At 41.6% G+C, this 24,224-nt stretch overlaps 1 protein-coding gene across 1 annotated transcript in view; it reads right to left on the bottom strand.

Annotated features, from left to right (window-relative positions):
• ppl (periplakin) overlaps positions 1 to 23,576 on the bottom strand; it is a 58,136-nt gene extending 34,560 nt beyond the window's left edge. Inside the window, exons 1-8 of the mRNA XM_078418221.1 lie at positions 23,293 to 23,576; positions 7,265 to 7,364; positions 6,046 to 6,200; positions 5,302 to 5,422; positions 3,118 to 3,243; positions 2,230 to 2,271; positions 1,829 to 1,990; positions 375 to 482 (exon numbers count right to left, since the gene is read on the bottom strand). Of these exons, the coding sequence (XP_078274347.1) occupies positions 375 to 482; positions 1,829 to 1,990; positions 2,230 to 2,271; positions 3,118 to 3,243; positions 5,302 to 5,422; positions 6,046 to 6,200; positions 7,265 to 7,364; positions 23,293 to 23,330 (852 nt within the window). The 5' untranslated portion in view covers positions 23,331 to 23,576. The remainder of the gene's footprint in view (positions 1 to 374; positions 483 to 1,828; positions 1,991 to 2,229; positions 2,272 to 3,117; positions 3,244 to 5,301; positions 5,423 to 6,045; positions 6,201 to 7,264; positions 7,365 to 23,292) is intronic.
• Between the last annotated feature and the right edge of the window lie 648 nt (positions 23,577 to 24,224).

Raw genomic sequence — 24,224 nt, 5'->3', positions numbered from 1 at the left:
AGACCGGGCTCGATCCCGACTACGGATGCTGTCTGTGCGGAGTTTGTACGTTCTCCCCGTGACTCCGTGGGTTTTCTCCGACATTTTCAGTTTCCTCCCACACTCCAAAGACATAGAGGTTTGTAGGCTAATTGGCTTGGTATAAGTGTAAATTGTCCTTAGTGTGTGTAGGATAGTGTTAATGTGCAGGGATCACCGGTCGGCGCAGACTCAGTGGGCCAAAGAGCTTGTTTCTGCGCTGTATCTCTAAACTAAACTAAATTAAACTAGCGGAGGGTAAGGATGCAATTTCTACATCTGTCACTGCCAGATATTAAGGAAACGCTATTCATTAAGCTGTTGCAGTCATAAGCCGTGGTCCAAGTCCTATTTACCTCCACAGCATTCTTTCCAGGGTGCTTCATCTGTAACAGGTTGTTGCCTTCATCATGAAGTTTGGTAACAGCTGCTTCCTTAGCTTCCAGATGTCGGTTCACAAAGTTCTGCAAAATGCAAGCAAAGTGTCAGAGATACTGCCAAACCTCCCCCTACCCTTCCACGACCGCCACACTTGCAGAGGCACCACTTATCGTTTCGTTTAGTTTTGGCTTAGCTATTTAACACATTGTTTTTAAATAAGTGGTTTACTGATGTGCATGAAGAAATTGCAGATGCTTGTTTAAAGGATCAGGTGGCTAAAGGAATCAAGGGATATGGGGATAAAGCAGGAGCGGGGTACTGATTTTAGATGATCAGCCATGATCGTATTGAATGGCGGTGCTGGCTCGAAGGGCCGAATGGCCTACTCCTGCACCTATTTTTCTAAGTTCCTATGATCCTTCTCTCCAGATCTCTGAAGAAGGGTCTCGACTCAAAACATCACCCATTCATTCTCTCCAGAGATGCTGCCTGTCACGCTGAGATACTCCAGCATTTTGTGTCTCTCTTCGGTTTACTGATGTCCTTCAGGAAGATGTTTTACCACTTATTTCTACCTGCTCAATCATATCCATAGATCCAAGGCCCACTATCTTTGCTTGATGCTTCGAAACAGCCTTGCAATCCACTTAGTTAACAAGGGGCAATTCAGCCAATTAATGCTGGCATGGCCTGTGATGACTAGATTTTGAAACATCAATAAATTAAAAACTAACTTCCAGGAACGAGATTTTCCACTACCACTACATTTTGTAGGACAAACTCTGTCATTGACATGAGCAGGCGCAAAAATGTGAGGTGTAAATGGGCGTAGGTGATAGAGAATTCCACACATTCGCTGCCTTCTGAGTGAAATTTCTTATCTCAGTCATAAACATCACGCCCCTTTTCCTCAGACTCTCAGCCTTGTTCTGGATCCATAAGGCAGGAAAACATCCTCCCCACATCTATCTCCTCAATCTTGGCAGAATTTTCTATATTTCAATGAGATCGTCTCTCATTTTAAAAAAAAAATTATTGAATACAGTCCCAGTTGATCAATCTCTCCAAATGCAATGGTCTCACCATCTCAGGAATTTGGTGAACCTTTGTTACACTTCCTCTATGGCCGAGATATATTTTCTTGGGCATGGAGATCAAAACAGCAACATGCAACTGGTGTCGCAGGTCACGTGATATCCTGGTCTGGACATATATTACTGTTCCTTTTTCATTCTTTGTTCAAATCCTGGAACTCCCTACAAAACAACACTGTGGGAGTACTTTCACTAGAATGACAGCAGTGGATCAAAAAGAGGTTCGCCAGCACCTTCTCAAAGGTAGCTAGGCAGTGATAACAACTGCTGAGCTTGACAAGGTCTCCCTGATCCTGAGAATGGGTTTCAAAAGATCATCTGTACGGTTGAGTTACCTCGTACTGTCGATGGCGGTTTTTGTAATCCAGGTTCTGGTCACTCCAGTCATAACGCAGGCGGTCTTCCTCCTGGGTGTCCATCCAGTACAGCTCATTGGTGCAGTTCTGCATGTACTCACGGAGGTTTGACAAGTCTTTGTGCCGCTGCTGCGTCCCATTCTGCGCAGTAGGAAGCAAATGGACATTGACCAGCAGCTGATACTAATAGACACACGGTGGCTTTACAGCCTGTCAGATTCAATTTGCAACACCAAGCTCGAATAATAGTCACTATCCCTCCCGATATTGTTAATATTGCGGCTCCATTATTAATTGATACTGCCAAGCCAATCTAAGACATTGGTTTGTGAACACAATTGGGTTGACACAGTTTTGGAACAAAATTGTCGCATACTCACCGATAGTTTGTTGTAGTTCTTCTGGATGCCACTGATATATTCCTGTTAAAAGAATGAAAGAGTGTTTTAACAAACAATGAACTGTAACTTGTTTAAAAGGACTTCATTTTTAAGGAAACATTCTTTTTCATTCCTCACCTCTCACAATAAAAGCCCGAAATAGCAAAATCATTCTATTGTGAGTGATTACTGAACTTACAGGAAATATTACCTGGGTGTTGAATATGACAAAGATAGACACAAAAAGCTGGAGTAACTCAGAAGCAGCATCTCTGGAGAAAAGGAATAGGTGATGTTTTGGATCGAGACCCTTCTTGAGACTGAGAGTCAGGGGAAAGGGAAATGAGAGATATAGAAAGTACATAAAACAAATGAATGAAAGATATGCACAAAGCGACGATGATCAAGGAAAGATGGAGCCCACAATGGTCCATTGTTGGCTGTGGGGTAGATGATAATGAGTTATACAGACAGTGAAACCGAACAGGACGACAGTGAAAAAGGGTATGACGACTAGGGTGGGGGAGGGACGGAGAGAGAGGGGTGAAAGCAAGGGATACAGCAACAGGTTATTCATCAGCTGAATTTTGAGGGGCAATAACTTTTCTTGAATAGGGCCGTAACAATCATCTTGAAACTTCAATTCTGTGTTTGTCTCCACCCATGCTACCTAACTTACCAAAATTTTCCAGCATGAATTATTTTGCTTTTCTATTTTATTTAGTATCTTATCAAATTAAATTCCAACATCTTGAAGGATTACAATTGGATACAAAGATTTAGGATACCACAAACAAGTACTGCTGTTTAAATCATTATTCAGGTGATACATTTCTTGGGCTACACATTCCCTCCTGTATCTGCAAAGAAGCCTCATGCCTGCTTTACCTGGTCTTCATTCTTGTTGATGTGATCCCCGATTGTTTCAACCTCTTTGGTGAAGAGCTTGTGGTGTTCCAATTGCTGATCGACAAAAGGTAATTCATTTCCAAAGCCTTGATTGTTCAGCTCTGCCTGAAGGAATAAACAAACACAGGAAAAATGTACAAGAAGAATTTAACAACAAGCAACAAGGAGACTTTGCCCTGTAATTGTTGATTCTCCAGTGTGAGGATATAGTCGCTTAGCATCCACCCTGTCAAACTACTTCAGAATCTTACATTTCCATTTTCCCAATATCAGTGAGTTAATGTGTAGGAAGGAACTGCAAATGCTGGTTTACACCGAAGATAGACATATAATGCTGGAGTAACTCAGCGGGACAAGCAGTATCTCGGGAGAGAAATAATGGGTGACGTTTAAGTTCTCGACCCGAAACATCACCCATTCCATCTCTCCAGTTACTCCAGCATTTTGTATCAGTGAGTTAATGTCATTTAATCTCTCCTGATAAGACAGGTTTTCTTCCAAGAATCTACCTATTGATCTGGAGATCAGGAAACTGAAGTACTCAGGCACTCAGCTGCTTTTATGCTGAGCTCTTGACTGTGTGATTTACTGGACAGTGTGAAGAGGAGGTGAGAGGAGCCCTGCTCCTGATCCCACTGATAAACCATCCTCAAGATGGGTTCCAATTATTCATTGACATTCAAGATTACCCACTATGTAAATCCCTTAGGGTCAGATCAGTAGATGTTCAATAAATAGATTCTTGAAAGAGAACCATCTTATCTGGGGAGGTTAAATGGTATAAACTCAGTGAAATTGGGAAAAATGGAGTGTAAGATTGTAGGGGTGGACGCTGAGACCCTGCTCACACAGGAAAGTCTAAAATTAGATGGCAAAGTCTCAGTATAAGGGATAAATCACTGACAACTAAGGTGAAGAAAGTCATTTTTATTCATAGGCCTCTGAATCTTTGGCATTCTCCGTATCAGAAGCTCAGAGATGGATACTCAGACTTCAAGTTTACTTGAGGCTGAGGTCCGTTGAACGTTGGACAAGTACATGCTCCCATCTCCAACAACCTTGCTTCATTTCTCACCTCTGATACTGTCTTGCACTTTCTCCCTGTGACCCCACAGGTTTCCCCCAGCACATTAGTTGCATAGAACACAAAAAGTACAGCACAGGAAGAGCCCATTGTGCTCACAATGTCTGTGCCGAACATGACGCCAAGCTCATCTAATCTCATCCATTTGCACATGATCCATGCCACTCCATTGCCTGCACATCCACATGTTACACAGAAACATAGAAAATAGGTGCAGGAGTAGGCCATTCGCCCCTTCAAGCCTGCACCGCCATTCAATATGATCATGGCTGATCATCCAACTCAGTATCCCGTACCTGTCTTCTCTCCATACCCCCTGATCCCTTTAGCCACAAGATGTTCATCTTTAGATGTTCATCTAAAGGCCTCTTAAATACCACTATCCTATCCACCTGCAACACCACCCCCAGCAGAGAATTCCAGGTAGCACCCTCTGTGTAAAACAAAGTCCCCATACACCTCTGCCCCTTTCACCTTAAAGCTATGCCCTCTAGTCTTCGACATTTGTATCCCGGGAGAAAGGTTCTGACTTTGTCCCCTATCTATGTCTATTTCTTCCCACGACACATAGAAGTGTGGGTTGGTGAATCAATTGGCTCTTAACAAGTAGATTGGTAGAATCTGCTGAAGGGAATATGGGAAAAAGAAAATGGATTAGGGAAGTGTCAGCATAATAATGCATGCGTGATGGTCAGTAAGGATTCTGAGGGCAGAAGAGCCTGTTTCCATGCAGTATCTCTCTACAACTCTGACTATGACTGGATAGTCATCTAAAGTGCAGTCCTGACCTTCCATCTACTTAATTGGAACTATCTTTCATCGGATGTTACCTTGCATTAATTGTTGCACCCTTTATCCCTGTCCATGCACTGTGGACAGCTTAATTGTAATCGCATATGGTCTTTCTTTGACTGGATAGCACACAAACAAAAGCTTTTAATTGCACCACAGTAGACATGACAATAATAAACTAAACTAAACTGTACGAAGGATCAATAACATGCCAATTGAATGCTAAAGCAAGCAAGCATTAGGGCGGTCATGGCCTATCATGATTCTCAACGTAGTTTTTCTAATACCTGTTTCTCGTTGATCATTTTGGACCAGTCGATAGTAGGAACCCCATCGACCCGAGAAAGATTGTAGACCTTCTTATGTTCCAGTTTCAGCTTATTGATCCTCGCTTGCAACTGTTTGACACTGAAAAGAAAATTCAATCGTTTATTTGTTTGATAACCAAATGTTTGGTTTTTTAAATATTTTGCTCTTTCCTTATTTTTCAAATGGAATTCAACATTCCTCAAATAATTAGAGCTATTTTACTGAGCTCGGTATCATAACTCTTCCAAGGGCCTAATGCCCTGATGTAGCATCTCATTACCTAATCCTGAATATTATCTCTGTTGGATATATTAAAGTAGCCGGGCTGAGGAAGTAGAGAACGACAACAGATTTCCATTCATCCACCATTTGCTAATTTATCATTAAAATTAGATTGGGTGAGGTATCAGTTAGTTTCTGACACTTATAAAACCATAGACTAGCTAGAAAAAGAAAATCCCTGTAAGGAATTACAGGGACATCTTCTTTATCCAGGTCGAGAGAGAAGCATAGACACTATCTAAGATAGGTTGGGACAGGATATACTGATGGAGTTAGCAGCTGGATTAAAGGGCCTATTTTGTGTTTCATAGATACTATTTAATTGTTTATAATTTTGGTTGGACTAGAAATGAGCACAGAGCACAAGGCTTGACATCTGGAATCTGTGCAATTAACCCTCACCTTTATACTCACTGAGATGTAAAGTAAAAAAAACTTACTCCTCTGTAATCATATCAGACTGTGGGTGCTTCTCAGAGCTGGCTGTCAGTGCATCCCCCTGCAGGTTCGCTAGTATTATTTCCGAATCATCTATCAATTTGGAAGTGTCCTCTTGGAATAACACATTTTTCCCCTCCTCTATACGCTTGACATCCTAGAAAGATTAGAAAAACAAAAATAAAATTTATTCAAGATAACCTTCCACATCTTTGAGAATCCCATTTATTAACTCTTTACCAGGAAAGAAGGAAATCACATTTTCAAATATCTTTTCACTGGGATGCTGGAGTCACAATTTCCCACGATGAGGAAATGAAAGATTGAAACTTAAGCCTTTAAGTTAAAATTCTGTTTGAGAGATCCTTATGGATTTTTATTTCATTTTTGGTCAACGGAAAGAAGAGCGATTGAATAAAGTTGAGGCTTCCTTTGAATTCAGTGCAGCAATTCTCTTCCAGCACAGTGCTGCAATTATGAATCATGAACCATTACATTTTTCAAAAGTGATATTACTGATAGAGCACAGATCTAGGAGAATCAGGGGAGGGGGAGGGGGGCATGGGCAAAGGCCTGAAGCACAAAACAAGGAGCATTGTCCAAACAAAGGCACATTAATATTAAGAGCTTCATTGGGATGAAGCAAGGGCAATTGCAAATGTAGGAGAATGACATCGAGGGGAGTGAGGGAGTGACAGAGCTGCTGAAAACATGGTTGTCTCAGGTTTTGTGCTTGAAGTAATGCAGAACGCAATTGCAGAAACAGCAACAGGTGGTGCAGTGAAGGTTGTAAAAGCTATATTTTAACCACTAAGAGGTCATGTGTGATCATTTGCAGTAGTTGAAATTTGCACCTCGGCTGTTTCCTAAAGAATTATTCAAGTTATTTTTTTTTAAATTAATCTAATTGCCAATTATAGGTTCCTGTGTGAGTCATTCCAGAGCTATGATTTGATTGTAATAAGTAAGTCAGTGGTGCAATATTTAAAGATTTTTTTATCCCTTTGAGCACGTTCCAGTGTTAGAGATAACAAAAGATAAGATGGAGCTTCACCTGGGTTTGCCCACAATGTGATTATAGTAGATGACAAAATAAATTGCAAACATATGCACACCTGCGCACACCTGCACATACCTACACAAGTGCAACAAGTTGAACGGTTTAGGAGGAAGCAAATTAGTTATTCTACAAATACCATCCATACTTAATTCAAAGCTTACTTGAAGAAGGCTTTCTTCAACCTTGTAGATGTTCTTCTCCACAACATCTGCATTTTGTTGTAGGCGCTCGATCAGCTGTGAGAGCTTCGAAGGTATCTTTCTGTAATAAATAAAATGAACAGAACAGACCATTAAACAGGGAAACAGATTTCCAGGTACATTGTAAGGCTTAGCGCACACTGCATTTCCATATTATCGCCACGTTTTAGAAGATCACTTTTTGCTTTTTTACCGCACACCTTCCACCACTCAACCACAAAACATTGTTTGGCTTTCCTTCCCTGAACCTCATGACATCTCTCTCCATCTTTACTTCTTTCCTTCGGACATGGTGATACACACATAGGGTGGCACAGTGACACAACTGTGCTTCATGGATTCAAAGCTGCTGCTTCATGGATTCAATGTCCCAAGTTCAATCTTGACTTTCGGTGCTATCTGTGTGGAGTTTGCAATGAGGATTCTGGCACATTACTTCACGCGAGTAAGATATTTGGAAGCAAATAGGAAAATCTATTTCACAATTAACAAATATATTGGAAACTATAGGTTTAATACAACTTGGAGAACTCAAAGCTCAGCTCATTCTCAAATTTTCTTTATTTCATGAAAGTTATTAAAAATATAATAATGAACTTATATGGATAATTGCACTCAACACCAACATAACGGACTTCCTAACCATTGGGTGGTAAACGTTATGTGCCCTTGTCAGACAAATTTGTGGATCAGAAACAAGAGATAATGGTTCCCATTGAGCCTGCACCATTCAATGATATCAGCTCCTACACTCAAGTCCGCTTTGTCACCCAAGCCCTAAAGTCGTTATTCCCTTACCAGCCAAAAATCATTCAATCGGCCGTGAAAAAAAACCAATGACTGAGCATCCATTATCCTATGTAGTGGAGAATTCTAAGCATTTACATCCCTCTTGTCCCTATACTGAAAGATTAGTCCCAAGAAGAAACAAATTACAATCATCTATGTACCTTCACCTTACTTTTAGTAGCCTTGGGGAATATGTCATCCTTGGCCGCTATCGTCCATTTTTACGGATTGAGAACAAGCTGAAAGACTGCTGACAATTAGTTAGTGAAGGTTTCCTCATCTGAATTCTACACAGATGAACCTCTCAGCCCGTGCCCATAGCCTTGATCTCTCCGATTCTACGGATCAATATACAATTTTCCAAAGGCCGGCACAGTTCCTTACTCTGTACTCTAGCCCTTTCCCAATTTCATGAGCCATACTAATGACTCCACATGCTCAATAGCTTTATTGATGTATTGCCCCAGAGCTTCTAGGTTGATCCAGAACCATGTGTACATGCACACTGAACAACCTATTGCACTGAATCAATGGAATCATAGTCCAAAGTCTTGAAAACGCAATCTGACTGATTCTACATCCATTGCTCCCTGATTAATTACATTGATATTCAGCACTTATTGCCAAACTAATCAAAATTGTTAAAACAAACCTTCAAAAATTGAATCCACAAATTGACCTGTATGCCTTGAAACCAAGGCAGAGAAACGTGTGTTGTGTGGGACAAATATATCATGTTTTGACAACTGAGATTGGAATAAATGGCTAAAAACAACCCTACAATTCAGATTTACTAAGTTTTTAAGTGCTGGTACTGAACCCACATCGCAGGTGTCCAAAATGGTTAAATGAAATCAGAAATTTCTCGGTAAAATTTGAGCGCAGCCAACTAAAACTTTGATCAGTAATTTAATCTCTGCTGGCCGTTGGATTTCAACCGTAGAGAAAGGTTTTGGAAAGGGTGCAAAGTCTAAACAAGACAGTGCAGATGGAAAATACAGCTGCATCCTTGGCAAAGCTGAGCAATTCAATCTGAATTAGACTGGAGGACTATTGAGCAGGAAGGGAAATAGGGTATGAATGTTCCATGGCTTCCTCGGTTGGATATTTGTGCCAATTTTATTTGAACCCACTTTTGGACATTTCAATACTTCAAAGTTTCATCATGTTTTTCGTAGACTGGTCAACAGCTACCACTCACTGTAACTTTACCCTTTTCTATCTATCCGAGTACTTAGGGGGCCTCAGTATGTCTTCTAACGACAGCTAGAAAACTCTTAATTCCTCCATGTTTAAAATTGTCTACAAAAGGAGTGGCTTCATCCATTGTACTAAACAGTGTATGGCAGGAGGTGGAAAGCAACAGAGCGGCAAAGAACACAGAGATTTCTGGAAGGCAATTACAAGGGCATACAATCTTTTGTTCTACAGGTTAAACACTGTACTTTGCTGGTCGTGGTTTTCAAAGGATAAATCAGACAACGATGATAGATTTAACACTGGCCAAACCCGATCTTTGAAGAGCAGCAATAAAAGCAAATGGCGTGGTGATTTATTGTCATATCTGGAGAGTACAAGTCAGAGTTTTGTCAAGCTGCAGTTTATTAAACATTTTGGATGCTGTGTTCACAGAAGGGCCTGGAGGACCTTTAAGCTAAGGCACCAATGCAGTGAAACAAGCAGAATAACTTGTGATGTATTGGACAAAAATATTATGCTTTGGACAACTGGGATTTGGAAAAAAAATGGTTAAAAACATCCCCAATTGTTCAGATTTACAACATTTTGAAGATGTTAGTACCAAACCTATTTATATGTAGTAATAAGTAATAATAATAAAATAATAATATTTTATAAATAACATAGAATAATATATACATGTAGTAATAATAATAATATATTATTAATATTATATAATAATAAATAATAACAGTAATAAGTAATAATAAGTAGTAATTGTAAAGATATAGATAATAGGATAACTTTATTGAAGAACAGCTATTTGACTTCCTAATAGGCTGGTAAACTAAACATGGCAGGCTGCATGTTCTGTGATCAAATCCCAGTGGGATATACAGCTGCTGATGGCTAACACAAAGGATTCCTCTATACATTCCCTGCAAATAATCAAGCACTGATGATGAATTCAGCACTGCCCTCACCTAACCCTTGCAGAGCAGCAACAGAGCAAACTGTATGTGGGATTATTGTATTATCAGCACGGCTGGGTTTGTCATGTGGAAGCTGCTAGGTACACCAGGGAAACCACACTCCAGACATAGAAGGACAAATGAATCAGGGAAGAAAACCTCAGTCTGTCCTTTCATGGCCTTTGAACCACGCAGCTCCTCATTTTCTTCCATCAGCCACTTATAATCTTCAGGCATTTAAAACTGCCTCAGCCTCACCCAAACGCAATGAATGAGCTTGCCTGCCATAAATTTTATTTTTCTTTAGGTTTGTTGATATCTGTTTACTTTGAATAAGCCTGCTCAAATAATTTTATGGGGATAATTCTATAATTTTATCAAATCCAAAATGAATGCAGGTACTGGAATGTGCCGTCAGGGGTGGTGACTGGGGCGGATATGACAGTGGCATTTGAGAGACTTTTACATAAGTGTATGGATATACAGGGAATGGAGGAATTATGTTCAAGCTGGTAATTGTTCGTCTTGACATCATGTTCAGCACAGACATTGTGGGCCTGTTCTTGTGTTGAGCTGTTCTATGTCCCATGTCCCCCCGAGGTTACGCCAAGGTTCCAGTCCTGAGAAATGCTTGTAACACAAACAGTTTGCAAGTCGGAAATGCAACCTCCTGCCAATATCTATATACTAAAACTCTTGTTTGTTTGTTTGTTCCTGAACTACAGCCAAAGTGGTACACGATAGCGCAACAATTTTAGGCCCACCTTACTCACCGTCGTCCCTTTGGTACTAATGGAAGAAGTTTCATTGAAATCGGTGTTATATTTTTAAAGTTATTAACATTTTAAAGTTTAAATCTATCTCCTAGGGAGAGAGGGAGGGGGTGGGGGTGGGAAGGGGGGAGGAGGGAGGATAAGAGGGTTTGAGGGGGATGGAGTGGGGGGAGGGTGAGAGGGGAGGGTGAGAGAGGAGGGTGCTGCACCAATGCAGGAGAGATTTGGACCCAACTTGGTCTAGTTAATTCTAAACCCCAACATTATACTTCAACATTTTTTTTAAAGTTTCCTTTCTTTGCTGTAGAACTGGTCTTTGCAAGTTACTACTAAAACTAATTAGTCATTTGGCTTCCCCTTTGTCAACATCAATTGTTTGAGCAGCCAATATTTTAAGTACACAGTGCATACAGAATGTTAATTTAAGCAGTGCTGTGATTATCTTACTGGACAAATATTACAGAAGCCTGTCCTGATGAACTGGTAACCTGAGCAAATTTTAAGTTGAGAGTTTAGAAATGTTTAGTATCATTGATAATGACCGTGATGGTCGTATAAACCCATGTAGTTCACCAACGTGCTTCAGGGAAGGAAATTTGCTGTCGTTGTCCAGTCAACAGATTCAAAAATGCAACCGACTATAAACTGGCTTTGAACATGTACAAAATACTGCAGATGCTAGCAATCATATAGTCAAAGTAACGTGCTGACACTATTCAAAGCATCAGGCAACATCAATGAAGAGAAAAAGAGATCACATGGCAGGTCAATGGTTTTCATCAGAAAGGATTCTTACCAGGGATTCTTACCCCTCTTACCATCATGACTGGGGATCAACCCCGGGTCAATGAAGAGGGGAGGAGCGCATGGCTGGAACAATACCTGGATTATCAACCAGTAAAATGATCTCGCACTTAATGGATCAGATCAAACCTCAGCCACCCAACAGCATGCATTCATGAATGGTGGCAGGGAGTTAAACAACAGAAGGAAGAAGGACAATTTTTACCAAAGGCCAATTGATCCCCCGACATGCAAATCTATGGGACATGGAAGGAAACTGGAGCACCTGGATGTCAGGATCATAGGGAGAATGTGCAACCTGCACTCATACAGCGCCCACGGTCAGGATCAAACCCGGGTCTCTGGCACTTTGAGGCAGCAACTCTAGCAGCTGTGTTGCCCTTGATATTTATATTATTAAAGTGGGTGGTGCAACGATGTACTTCTTCATGTGTTCACTGCTGCAACTTAGGAAGTGCGATGGACAATTTGCATAATTTGCAGTCTGACAGGTTCGTGCGGGTGATTATTATTGCTTAATGCCATATGTTGCGCCCTTCACTCTATCAGAACAGTGGAGGTTTGGCAGTAATCTCTCACTAGCTGCGAAGCATCATTTCACTCTAATCTGTGTTTCTATTGACTATGTTAGTCAAACTGGCCAATGGGGGGGGCACAAGAAAGGCAAAGGTGTTTGGTTCAAAGATAGTGCGAACACTATTGACTAAGTATGATGCTATTGAATGTATAGAGAATGTATGAAGAGTTTTTACACGGTTATTGCTTTGTTTTTAAAAACATTCTGAATAAAGTTTATTTTTGATATTAAAAAGGTAATAGCAGTGTTTCATTCCCTGTTATTAAAGGATCTATTTAGTGCATTCTTGAAATTCTAGTTCTCAAAGAGTTAAACAATTTGGTTAGACGGGTCTCAACACCCAATTTTGATATGGTGTGCAAGGCACACCCAGAGAATTCCTGCCATAATTATTAACCCAACACCTCTCTTCAAAAAGGCCAGAATTATAAAATTAATCAGAGAAAACAGATAGGTGGAATCATGTTTACTTGAGGAGCAAGGGTGAAGTCAAGTTCTCCAGCAACAGGTGAAGAAGTTAGTTTTAAAAAGACTTTAGTAAATTGCATTCTGAACATTAAGGCAATTGCACAATTATTATGACAAAATCTTAAAGATTCTTTGGCTGGTTTCCAGTGGGTTTTGTAAAGTGATGGAGCAGATACTGAAACCTTGCCTTTGTGGAGAATAACGGAACCAAAGGCCACTGCCACAAGAGAGTCACCAAGAAATCCTCAGAGAATCCAGAATAAATTACCTTACCCAAAGATTGGCGAGAACGTGGCGTTCCCTACCATATTGAGCCCTTGAGTTGAATCATGTGGATCAATGAAGAGGCATGAAGAGGTATGAAGGGAAAAGGAATGATTTAGATGATGGAAAATGGGAGGAGGCGCAAGTGGACCATTACATCAGCATGAACCATTTGGGACAAATGGCCTGGTTCATTTCACTAAATATCAATTAACCCCAATATTGCATTTGCTTCTTTCTACCCACTTGTTCAGTTTCATAGAAGTATTCTGTTTGATCATGAAAGCCACATTTGGATTAAAAAGTATGAATAAAATGTTTAAAAATGCAATGGAAAATAGGGAAAAACCATATTGTTGTGCTCAGCAATTACGTTTGTACTTAGCCTGCAAAAACAATATATTTTATGTATTTGAAACTGTTAAACCTGCTAGGTATTTGCTTTACTGGTTTACAAAGCAGGTTTTCTCAGGAACGCGATGATTGTGTAGATTGCTCCATTTGCTTTTGGTTAGGATTTAATGCAGATTGTCGGGCGACAAATGGGAGGATATTCACACTGGATGCCAGGCCGCAATCCTGAGCTGCTTGATGTCATAGAAGGACAAAAATGTTAGCTCTCTCAACATACTTGAGGACCAAGATAAATTCACCTTGCTGACAGGGAAACCCTTGGGACTGGATGTCACTCCAGTCCCACACTCCAGTAAATATCATTCACTTCAATGGAGAGGAAAGGTCCATTGGCATGGAAAACTAGTTTTTGATCTGCCTTATCAGTTTTCTTTTGGATTAAAGAAAACACAATTGTATTATCGCTGTCCAATCAATCCAACCTCCCCACCTTAGAGCTGTATTTTAACATCGTGCCATGCCAGTGTTGCCTTGACTCCCTCAAATGTCATTTAAATCATTGAGTATATCTGATGGATTAACTTTATTCAAGCTTCAGTAACCTAGATTAAGGAAGAATTCCTGTTTAAATCAAACGACTTTTGAAATCTTTCCCCGACACAAAGTTTAATTGCTTTAAACTATTTAAAAACTGCCATGTCTTATTTTTTCCAGTACATAAGGTCAAATACTGTTGAATGCAAACGTACTTGAACTGCTCTTGAACTCTTCCTGCTGCTCTCTGTTGAACATAAACTGTCCCCCATAAAATCTGCCACCCACATACCATCAGACAGAATCATTAGTTATAGTTAATATTCTACAGTGCAATATATACACACTCACACTGTCTTGCACCCCCTTCCCTGCCACTCCCTTTCTCTTATTGCTAAGATACGGTATCAGTTGGCGTTTAGTACCTGGCCCACCTCTCTGGTGTGGTCTGATCAGCAACTGCAAGAACTCGTAGAGATAACCAGACCCAAATCTTGTGCCATATGAAGGAAATAAAACTATCCTTTTCTTCTCTGGTGCAATCCATCAAGAGAAGTTAAATGTGGTCATCGATCGCTGCCCTTTAAGGTTCACTAGCTCCCGAGATCCAGAATCAAAAGGAATTTTCAACCTAGGCAGGTGGTATTCATACATCAGCTCAAATGTAGGAATTGGGCTCATGGCAATTAGCAGTCATGACTATAGTGCACATTTTTCCTGTCTTTTGAGAGTCCCATAACCCCAATCATATTTGAGAGCTGCCTACAACCTGTATAGGCAGTGACAACAGTAATCGTAATAAAGGTGGGAAGTTCATAGAGTTTGAGGGAGGACATTCACACACGACTTTTCCAAGCTTCTGTATTACAACACTTGAAGAATAGCGGGCAAAGCACCAATAACTGCTTCATTCAACCCTCACGCTCCTAATCCCTGCACAACTGAGGAGATAACCTACCCTCCAGCACCACCACCACCAGATCCTCGCCTTGTGATCTCCACAAGTTTCATTCATTATTGGATAAAAGGCATTTGAGTGCTGAAAACATGTATGGCGAGTTCTATCACAGCCTACACCATGGACCTCACTGGACATCACAGTTTACATCTCTTACAACAATCTTTTATGCACTATCACTAATAAAAGTTTTGCATTTACATGCAGTCAACTCTCGGCCCTCCATCAGCTGATTCACCAGTATGTGGATGACAGGTTCAAGGGAAAAGACGCCTGGGTTTCCAGGTCTAAATCTGCTGAGCTCCTGGTTGCCGGGAATGACCATGGTTTGGTACATCCCTTCTTGTTGAAGCTGATTTTGGGCGTAGGGGACACCTCGTGTGCAGGTAATGTTGGGGGGTGTGGGGTTCAGGTGGTTGTTGGTGTTGCGGGCCACACCAGATGAACCAACAAGGGCGGCACGATGGCGCAGCGATAGAGTTGCTGCCACAGCGAATGCAGCGCTGGAGACCCGGGTTCGATCCTGACTATAGGTGCTGTCTGTACGGGGTTTGTATGTTCTCCCCGTGACCTTCACTCTATCAGAACAATGGAGGTTTGGCAGTAAACTCTCACTAGCTATGTGGCATCATTTCAGTCTAATCTGTGTTTCCATTGACTATGTTAGTCAAACTGGCCAATGGGGGGCACAAGAATGGCAAAGGTGTAGGAAAGAACTGCAGATGCTGGTTTAAAATCGAAGGTAGACACAAAATGCTGGAGTAGCTCAGGAGGACAGGCAGCATCTCTGGAGAGAAGGAATGGGTGACGTTTCAGGTCTGAAGAAGGGTCTCGACCCGAAACGTCATCCATTCCTTCTCTCCAGAGATGCTGCCTGTCCCGCTCAGTTACTCCGGCATTTTGTGTCTACCTGAGAAAGGCAAAGGTGTTCGGTTCAAAGATAGGGCCAACACTACTGAGTATGATGCTGTTGAATGTATTGAGAATGTATGAAGCATTTTTACAGTTATTGTTTTATATATTTTTAAATTCTGAATAAAGTTTATTTTTGATATTAAAAAAATAGCCAGCAGTCTTTCACTCCCTGTTATTAAAGGATCCATTTAGTGCATATTTGAAATTCTAGTTCTCAATGAGTTAAACAATTTAGTTAGACTGGTCTCAACACCCAATTTTAATGTTGTGTGCAAGGCACACCCAGAGAATTCCTTGCGTAGTTATTAACCCAACTCCTCCCTTCGAAAAGGCCAGAATTATAAAATTAGTCAGAGAAAACAGATAGGTGGAATCATGTTTACTTGAGGAGCAAGGGTGAAATCAAATTCTCCAGCAACAGGTGAAGGAGTTTGTTTAAAAAAAACTGATAAATTCCATTCTGTACATTGAGGCAATTACACAATTATTGTGACAAAATCTAAACTGACATGACTTGAAACTCTCTTTTTAATTTTTTCACCTGGACTGTCTGTAAGTGTTAGGACTGATTTCATCACTACATCTAGCCTTGAAATGTCCAGTGAAACAAGGCAATAGATATAAAGCCTCATTGTTTGATAAATGAATGCTGTCAGCTCAGCTTTAAAGAGGAGGGGCAGCGAAGTAATTATCTTACTGCTTTATCTTCTTGATCAGCCTGAAAGAGGGTCCCGGCATGAAACGTCTGTCCAATGCCTATCATAGATGCTGTCTGGTCTGCTGAGTTCTTCCAGTAGTCAGTTTATTTGCTCCAGATTCCAGAGTTTGCAGTCCTTTGCATCTCTACCTTCCTGGTTACTGGTGCAAAAGCAGCAGCTGTAACTGACTGAAGCTACATGGTTGCATAAGCTGTGTGCATATGCCTGTGACAAAGCTACTCCACAGATCATCAATCTATCAGTACTGAAGTATGTTATGTAGCCTCTGCAGAACCGTCTGGTCTGGGGCGGGGGTGGGGCGTACAAATATTATTCACCTAAACTAAATATTCGCCAAACCTACATATACAAATCCGCCTATATTTTACAGGTAAATTCCAGCAGTTCCAAGGTTTCTGTGCATGTATGACCATACAATGAAAATGCCAATCAGATCATTACTAGGCACTATTTATTTTGCTATACCCTGCTGCCCTTCACAGTGACTGCGGGCATCACCCACACGGGCATCCCTCCACCAATTGAGACTGGCTGAGCTGCAGATCTGTCCCAGCCACCAGCTGATCCTCCAGAACTGCCCTTCCTCACAACCGCTGTGACCAACCTGTGCCAGGCTCACAAAGGAGAGCAGGAATATACACTTGTCCTGTATCTGAGATGCTTATCTAATATGTATCTAAGAGCTTATGTATAGTGATTCTTGTACTGAACTGTCTACAAAATGCTTTTCATGTACCTCAGACCATGTGACAAATAAAGTAACATACCATGTCATACCACAGTACCATACCACACCAGCAGCTGTGTGCACTGCCCAGCCTCCCTGCCAGGCTTTGCCAGTGCAACTCCTGCTCAGAGGCTCCCAGCAATTGTCAGGAACATGTTTAAGCAAGTTCACTGTTACAACTACAATTGAGTACGACAGAGCAGACAGGGATACATCATGCTAAGTCCGTATAATAAATTAGTTAGACCACATCTAGAGTCCAATGTGCAGTCACACTGCTGTAAGAAGGTGGCAGTACAAGCCAGGTATCAGGAGATGTTCACAGAGATGTTACACAAGGTTGGGGAAGTTTAATGTTGATTAATTGAATAAGCCGGGACAAGACCACGGCATAATCTGTGCGAGGAATGTAAAAATTACGGGACACCCGCAAAGATCCAGCAGAAACATCGAAAAGTGAAGGTATTAGACTTATGGTAATTGGTAGAAGCCCCCCTGACATCAGTCTGAAAAAGGGTCTCGACCCGAAACATTACCCATTCCTTCTCTCCTGAGATGCTGTCTGACCTGCTGAGTTACTCCAGCATTTTGTGAAATTTATTTATATGGTGCTTTCCATGACCACCTGAGGTATCAAAGTACATTACACACAATGTCATACAATTTGAAGTATAGCCAGCATTAAAGTCCAAAGATATGTATCCCCTAACCTATCAACTTAGTATTAACAACCAGCATGTCATTTTAGTGAGGTTAAAATATAAGCACAGCAGGGATATTTCCCCCTTCTAATTCTTTAAACTAGGCATCTTTCTCATCCACTTTGAAAGGTTAGGCGACACTTCAGTTTAGTTGATCGACCAAACTATGGCATTTCTGACAAGAGCCGCATTCCCAAAGTCTTGCTCTGGGCTGCCAGGCTAGATCACTCAAATCTTCAGAATGGGCATGAAGTTACAAGCCGTGATGGGTCGATCTGTTCTTCTCCAATAAACATGTTGTGATATCAACAGCATTGCACAGTATTGAGAGAAACGCTTGTCAAAGATGGGACACTTTTAATGATACATTCATCCCTTGTTAATAAAGGAATGGCCATACATTCTATCCCCATCTAAAATAATCTCATCAGTGACTGCACTGGCTTTCTATGAATTCAAAAAAAATGTTTAATAAGATCACCCAAGGATGAATTTATAGATACCTTTGGTATATCAAAACATTTAAATGTTTACTCCTGCTGAGTTACTCCAGCATTTTGTGAATAAATATTTAAATGTATCTTATTGACTGTATTGGCTAAGGGAAAGGCTTTGAAGATACTATTTTAAATGCAAGTTTATTTTCCTTTAATGATCTTACAAATTATATTCAATATTTTTTGCATTTTCCACTAAATGAAATGTCTCATTATTAATTGGCTTGGCAGAATCAGTTCCCATCAGGTTTATCTTGCTAGTAGTCAGAAGCAGAACAGTCAGAACAATGGAATTTGACCATTGCCGATTCCAGTTAATGATAAAGCTAAATTCTTTAAATGCTAATAGAGTTTAGCCGGCTACTGATTACCATATTGTTAAATAATTGTTGCAATGTTGATTTTCCTTATAATTTGGTTCTTTTGAAGCCCTTTGCTCATGTTAAAATGTGAAACCTCAACACTATCACAATTTTTAGAGAAAAAGATTTGTGTACACAAGGTATTTCACAAAATGCTGGAGTAACTCAGCAGATCAGGCAGCATCTCAGGAGAGAAGGAATGGGCGACGTTTCGGGTCGAGACCCCTTCAGACTTTCAGACTGTACACAAGGTACACATTGCCTATCAAATTAAGGGTGTGGTTTGCTGCTGCATTTCATAGCACAATAGGAGTGGAAAGACCAAGTTTGCATGGGTTTTGGTTTTGGGGAAAGGTTTGGCACCAGTTTCAGTGCCTGAGGCATGCAACTAGAATGTTGTCTAACCTGCAAAGTTTGACAAAACTGGTGACGCCTGGTAACATTCCTAAACATTTAATGTTTGCAGGCTTTGTATTCCATTTACATCTTCCATTTTCAAGGAAAAACAAAGTGTTGGAGGAATTCAACAGGTCAGGCAAGATCTATATTCTCAACCTGTCTCAACCTGTAACATCATCCGCCCATTCCATCCACAGATGGTTACTGACCCACTGAGTTACTACAGCACTCTGTGTTTTACTCAAGATTCTAGCACCTGCAGTTCCTTGTGTTTCCATTTTCGGGGACTAGAACCGGTTTTGGCAGATAAATTTAGCCACACAATGCAACCCTCAAAACATCAATGTAATAGAATTTTTCAGTTCACATTAGCCTTTACATAATTACATTTTAAAATACTGGAAAAGGTTTCCAGAATATAAATTTACTGATATCAACAAATATTTCACATTTTACAATAATAGTTCCCTGCAATCATTAAATTATGATTTTGACAATTGATCAAGCAAAAGCTGATCTTTTTATTTCTCTTTTAGCCCAAGCATGTTACTGTGCATATGCACCATACTCTAATGTTGTATCAAACTGTACTGAATTCACTCTCTATTAAAGCCTTCTTTAAGGTCCTTTTGAATCACAGCATACTTGGTAATATGTTTGGCGAGTTTAGAGCCCTCCACAAATTTAGATCTTGCAAGTAATATTCCAGCCTCCTAAGTCATTTAAAAAACAACAGATACCATCCAGACTGCCACTTTCAGTATGCCATGCATCAGTTCAGCATAATATTAAGTAATTTATTTGGTAATCAATTAATCTTGACCAATACATTGTAAACAGCTCGATTGTAATCATGTATCGACATTCCACTGACTGGAGAGCCTGCAACAGAAAGCTTTTCACTGTACCCTCTATACACGTGACAATAAACTAAAATATACTGTCAAGCTTATCCTGAAATCCAGATGGATAATATTCAATACTTCAATTTGTTGTGCAAGATCCTCAAAAAGAAATTCGAGTCAAATGCCAAGATACAATTTATCTTCCACATTCCCATGTTGATTGACTTTCAATCTTCTTCCATTGATTAATACCTTGCATTTATTTAACACTCTTAATACACCTGTTCTCAGGTGCTTAATTCAAATAGCCCTCAGCAATTACATATTTTCCGATGAAATTAACTTTGCAAGTTTAAAAAACCTCATGCAGGAGACAAGATTATCCACATTTATAATAATTATTGTGATGTTAAGTAGAATTTCTACCGCTATTTCACAAGTTTCTGTGTATCACATATAGTTGATGGGATCACAGACCAACCAATATTTCTACTCTCAAGAATGAAGTAATGGGTCCTCTCAAAGCTAAAACATTTTCATTAATGATGAAAATAAAAATAGAAAATGGTGGAAGTTTTCTGATTATGCTTGATTGAAAGATACAGCATGGGAACACACACTTTGGCCCACTAAATCCATGCTGACCATCAATCGCCCATTCACACTGGTGAAGTTAACTCACTTCTGCATCCATTCCCTATACATTAGAGGCAATTTTGCAGAGGCCAAATAACTTTCAACCTGCATGTCTTTGGGATATGGGAGGAAACCCACGTGGTCACAAGGCAAAGATGTAAACTTTGCACAGACAGCCCCTGTGATAAGAATCAAACCTGGGTCTCTGACACTGGGAGGCAGCAGCTCTACCACCCCACAGCAGTAATCAGTGTTCATGGCATTTAGATAGTTCTGATAACAGCCTTGAAATCCAAAGGCACATCGCAGGTGTTTTCACGGAGGAAGATGTTTGGGCCAGGGACCAAAAGGGGAGGGGTGGTGTCTCAAAAAGATAACTCATAGGAGCAGCTTGACGAAAGAAAGGGAGGCAGAAACATTCAGGGAGCAAATTCCAGAGCTTGAGGCTTCAGCAGCTGAAGGCCCTACCACCAATGGTTGAACATTTGTATTCACAGATAAACACAGATAAATGATTGGAACTGGAAAAGCAACAAAGAACTCTTTGAATAAAGCAGGGTACCCAAACATATCTGATACCAACAGACAAGCAATGCATTTAGTATATTTTGTTTTAAATTATCAATGTACATATTTCTTGCCCTTTTCCTCATTGTTTACTGAAATATCAGGTCACCCAGCAGGTGCACTTTAACTGTTCATCCAAGGATTTTTTTTTAAGGTTAGCCAGTTCAGGTCATCTGCTCTGAATATAAATTGCTTTGTCCAACCACATGACCTCAGAGTCAGATTAATGGCGATGCTCAAAGACAGGTCATACCTGGAATAGGTGGGGTCAAAACCACCACTATCAGAATTTATCTATTGAACGTATTACTTGTAAACAGAGCAGCCCCTTTAGTTTCAGCTTCAGCAGTGTGGAATGCGAGTTGACTCCCCGTTGTGAAGTGCTATTAAATCAAATCGCTGATCTGGCCACAGGGATATCGGTCTGACGGTGCAGAATGATTCTAGAAACAAATCTCAATACTATTTTGTGTAGGAAGGAACTGCAGATGCTGGTTTAAATCGAAGATAGACACAAAATGCTGGAGTAACTCAGCAGGACAGGCAGCATCCTTGGAGAGAAGGAATGGGTGACGTTTCGGATCTCGATATATTATGCTGAACTGATGAATGACATACTGCAAGTGGCAGTCTATCTTCAATGGTATTTTTGTTGAGTTAGTCATTTGCTGTGGTGTACCCTGGAATCATGAACTCAATCAACTACAAAGCAGCGAGGCTTGCGATTTTGAAAGTACCGATTAGACTCTACAGGAGAGTCAACCTGCAATAATACGACTCCTGGTCAGTCAGCAATCCTGGACCAATCTGTGTGTGTGTGTGCTTGGATATGAAGTCTAAATATCCCAATTCAACCACGGATCGACACGCTCTCCTGTCCCTTCCTTCCAAGCCCATTAATACGGGGGCGAGACAACCTTACAGTAAGGTTGGTGTAATTTAATCTGAAGCACACATCTTACCTAATCTGTTACCTAATCTTACTTCAATCGGACTATTAAAATTATCAAAGATAGACACAAAAAACTGGAGTAACTGGGCGGGACGGGCAGCATCTCTGGAGAGAAGGAATGGGTGACGTTTCGAATCAGTAGTCAGTCTGTTTCGGGTCAGTAGTCAGTAACAGCAGTCTGAAGAAGGGTCTCGACCCGAAACGTGGCCCATTCCTTCTCTCCAGAGATGCTGCCTGACCTGCTGAGTTGCTCCAGCTTTTGTGTCGATCTTCGTTTTAAACTAGCACCTGCAGTTCCTTCCCACACATTAAAATTATCAACGTGGCCACACCCTTTCGAGTTTAAAAGGATGCTATGAAAACAATATTCGGATCGGGCAATTTGCGTGTCGAACCATGTTAATCTGCGACGTTCGAAATAAAGGTGAACCTTATTGGAGTTGTAGTCAAGCCCGATTTGAGTCCCCGGGTGGGAACTGATCAGCCGAAAGGAAGCGTGTTCAATAACCTCAGCTCACACATTGTAGCGACTCAAGAGTGGGATATAGAAAGAAGCTCCATACACCAACTCGAAGATGGACACAAAATGCTGGAGTAACTGGGCGGAACAGGCAGCTTCTCTGGAGAGAAGGAATGGGTGCAGATGTTGCAGATTAACATGGTTCGACACGCAAGTTGCCTGATCGAATATTGTTTTCATAACATCCTTTTAAACCCCAGTGAGTTATTCCGCTGAGTTACGCTGTTACTCCAGCATTTTGTGTCTATCTTCGTTGTAAACCAGGATCTGCAGTCCCTTCCTGCGCCAACTCGATACTTCTAAGTTCAGGATCTGGCACGTAGTATCGGCCTCAAAGGAGTCCAGGTGTTGAATTAATAACATCTTCTGTAAACATTGGCAACTTGGTAAAAGTTTACAATAGTACAAAGATGTGGTCATGTTCTGTGTAAAGCAATAATTAAAATGCATTGGTGCAAATAAATAGTGAATCACTTACTTGGTGGGACTTGAGGGTTTGGATTTCTTTTTAAACATCTTGACAATTCCTGGAAGGCGACTTCACGGCGGTAAATCCTGATCGTCGGCAGTCAGTCAGTCAGGGTGCAGGTTGTTTGGGAGAGCTGTGAGAGAGCGCTGCTGCTGTGTTTGGAGCACAACAGACAGTGCGTGCGCCAGGTGAGCGATCCGCGCCCTCGCCTTGCCGCGCCTCCTCCCCAAAACCGCGCCCGGCTGATGACAGGCCCAGACCCGGCGGCTGTACCCGCCTCACCGGCCGCTCGTCCCATCTTCGCCGCTCCTGCTTCCCCCGTTGCCCAGCAACCCGCCCCAGCCCCGCCCCCAATGATAGACAGGCCCTCGGCTCCGCCCACCTCACCGGCCCCTTCCATCCCGCTGCTTCCACTGTTGCCCAGCAACCGGCCTTAACCCCGCCCCCGGAGTGGTGGACGGACCCGGCCCCGCCCACCTCACCGGCCGCTCGTCCCATCGCTGCCACACCTGCTTCTCCCCGTTGCCCAGCAACCCGCCTCCAGTGATAGACAGGACCTCGGCCCCACCCACCTCACCGACCACCTCATCCCGCTGCTTCCACCTGCTTCCACTGTTGCCCAGCAACCCCGCCGCTGCTCCTGCTTCCCACGTTGCCCAGCAACCTGCCCCCAGCCCACCCCTACACCCCAGTGACTGACCGGCTCCGCCCACTCCAACGGCCACTCGTCCCATTCGCGCGCCTTCCATCCAGTCGGTTGCAGCTGCCAGATGCACAGCGCTGAAGTAACTCCGCCGGCCAGGCAGCATCTGCGGAGAAAAGCAACGGGTGACGTTACGGGTTTTAGTTTAGTTTAGAGATCGAGCGTGGAAGCAGGGCCGAGTCCGCACCGACCTGCGATCCTTGCACACCAACACTGTCCTACGCACACGAGGGATAAT

Source organism: Rhinoraja longicauda, chromosome 21 (genome assembly GCF_053455715.1).
Source record: "Rhinoraja longicauda isolate Sanriku21f chromosome 21, sRhiLon1.1, whole genome shotgun sequence".
Lineage (NCBI taxonomy): Eukaryota > Metazoa > Chordata > Chondrichthyes > Rajiformes > Arhynchobatidae > Rhinoraja > Rhinoraja longicauda.
Note: the sequence above shows the minus strand (reverse complement) of the source record. Positions and strands in the feature narration are given on the sequence as shown.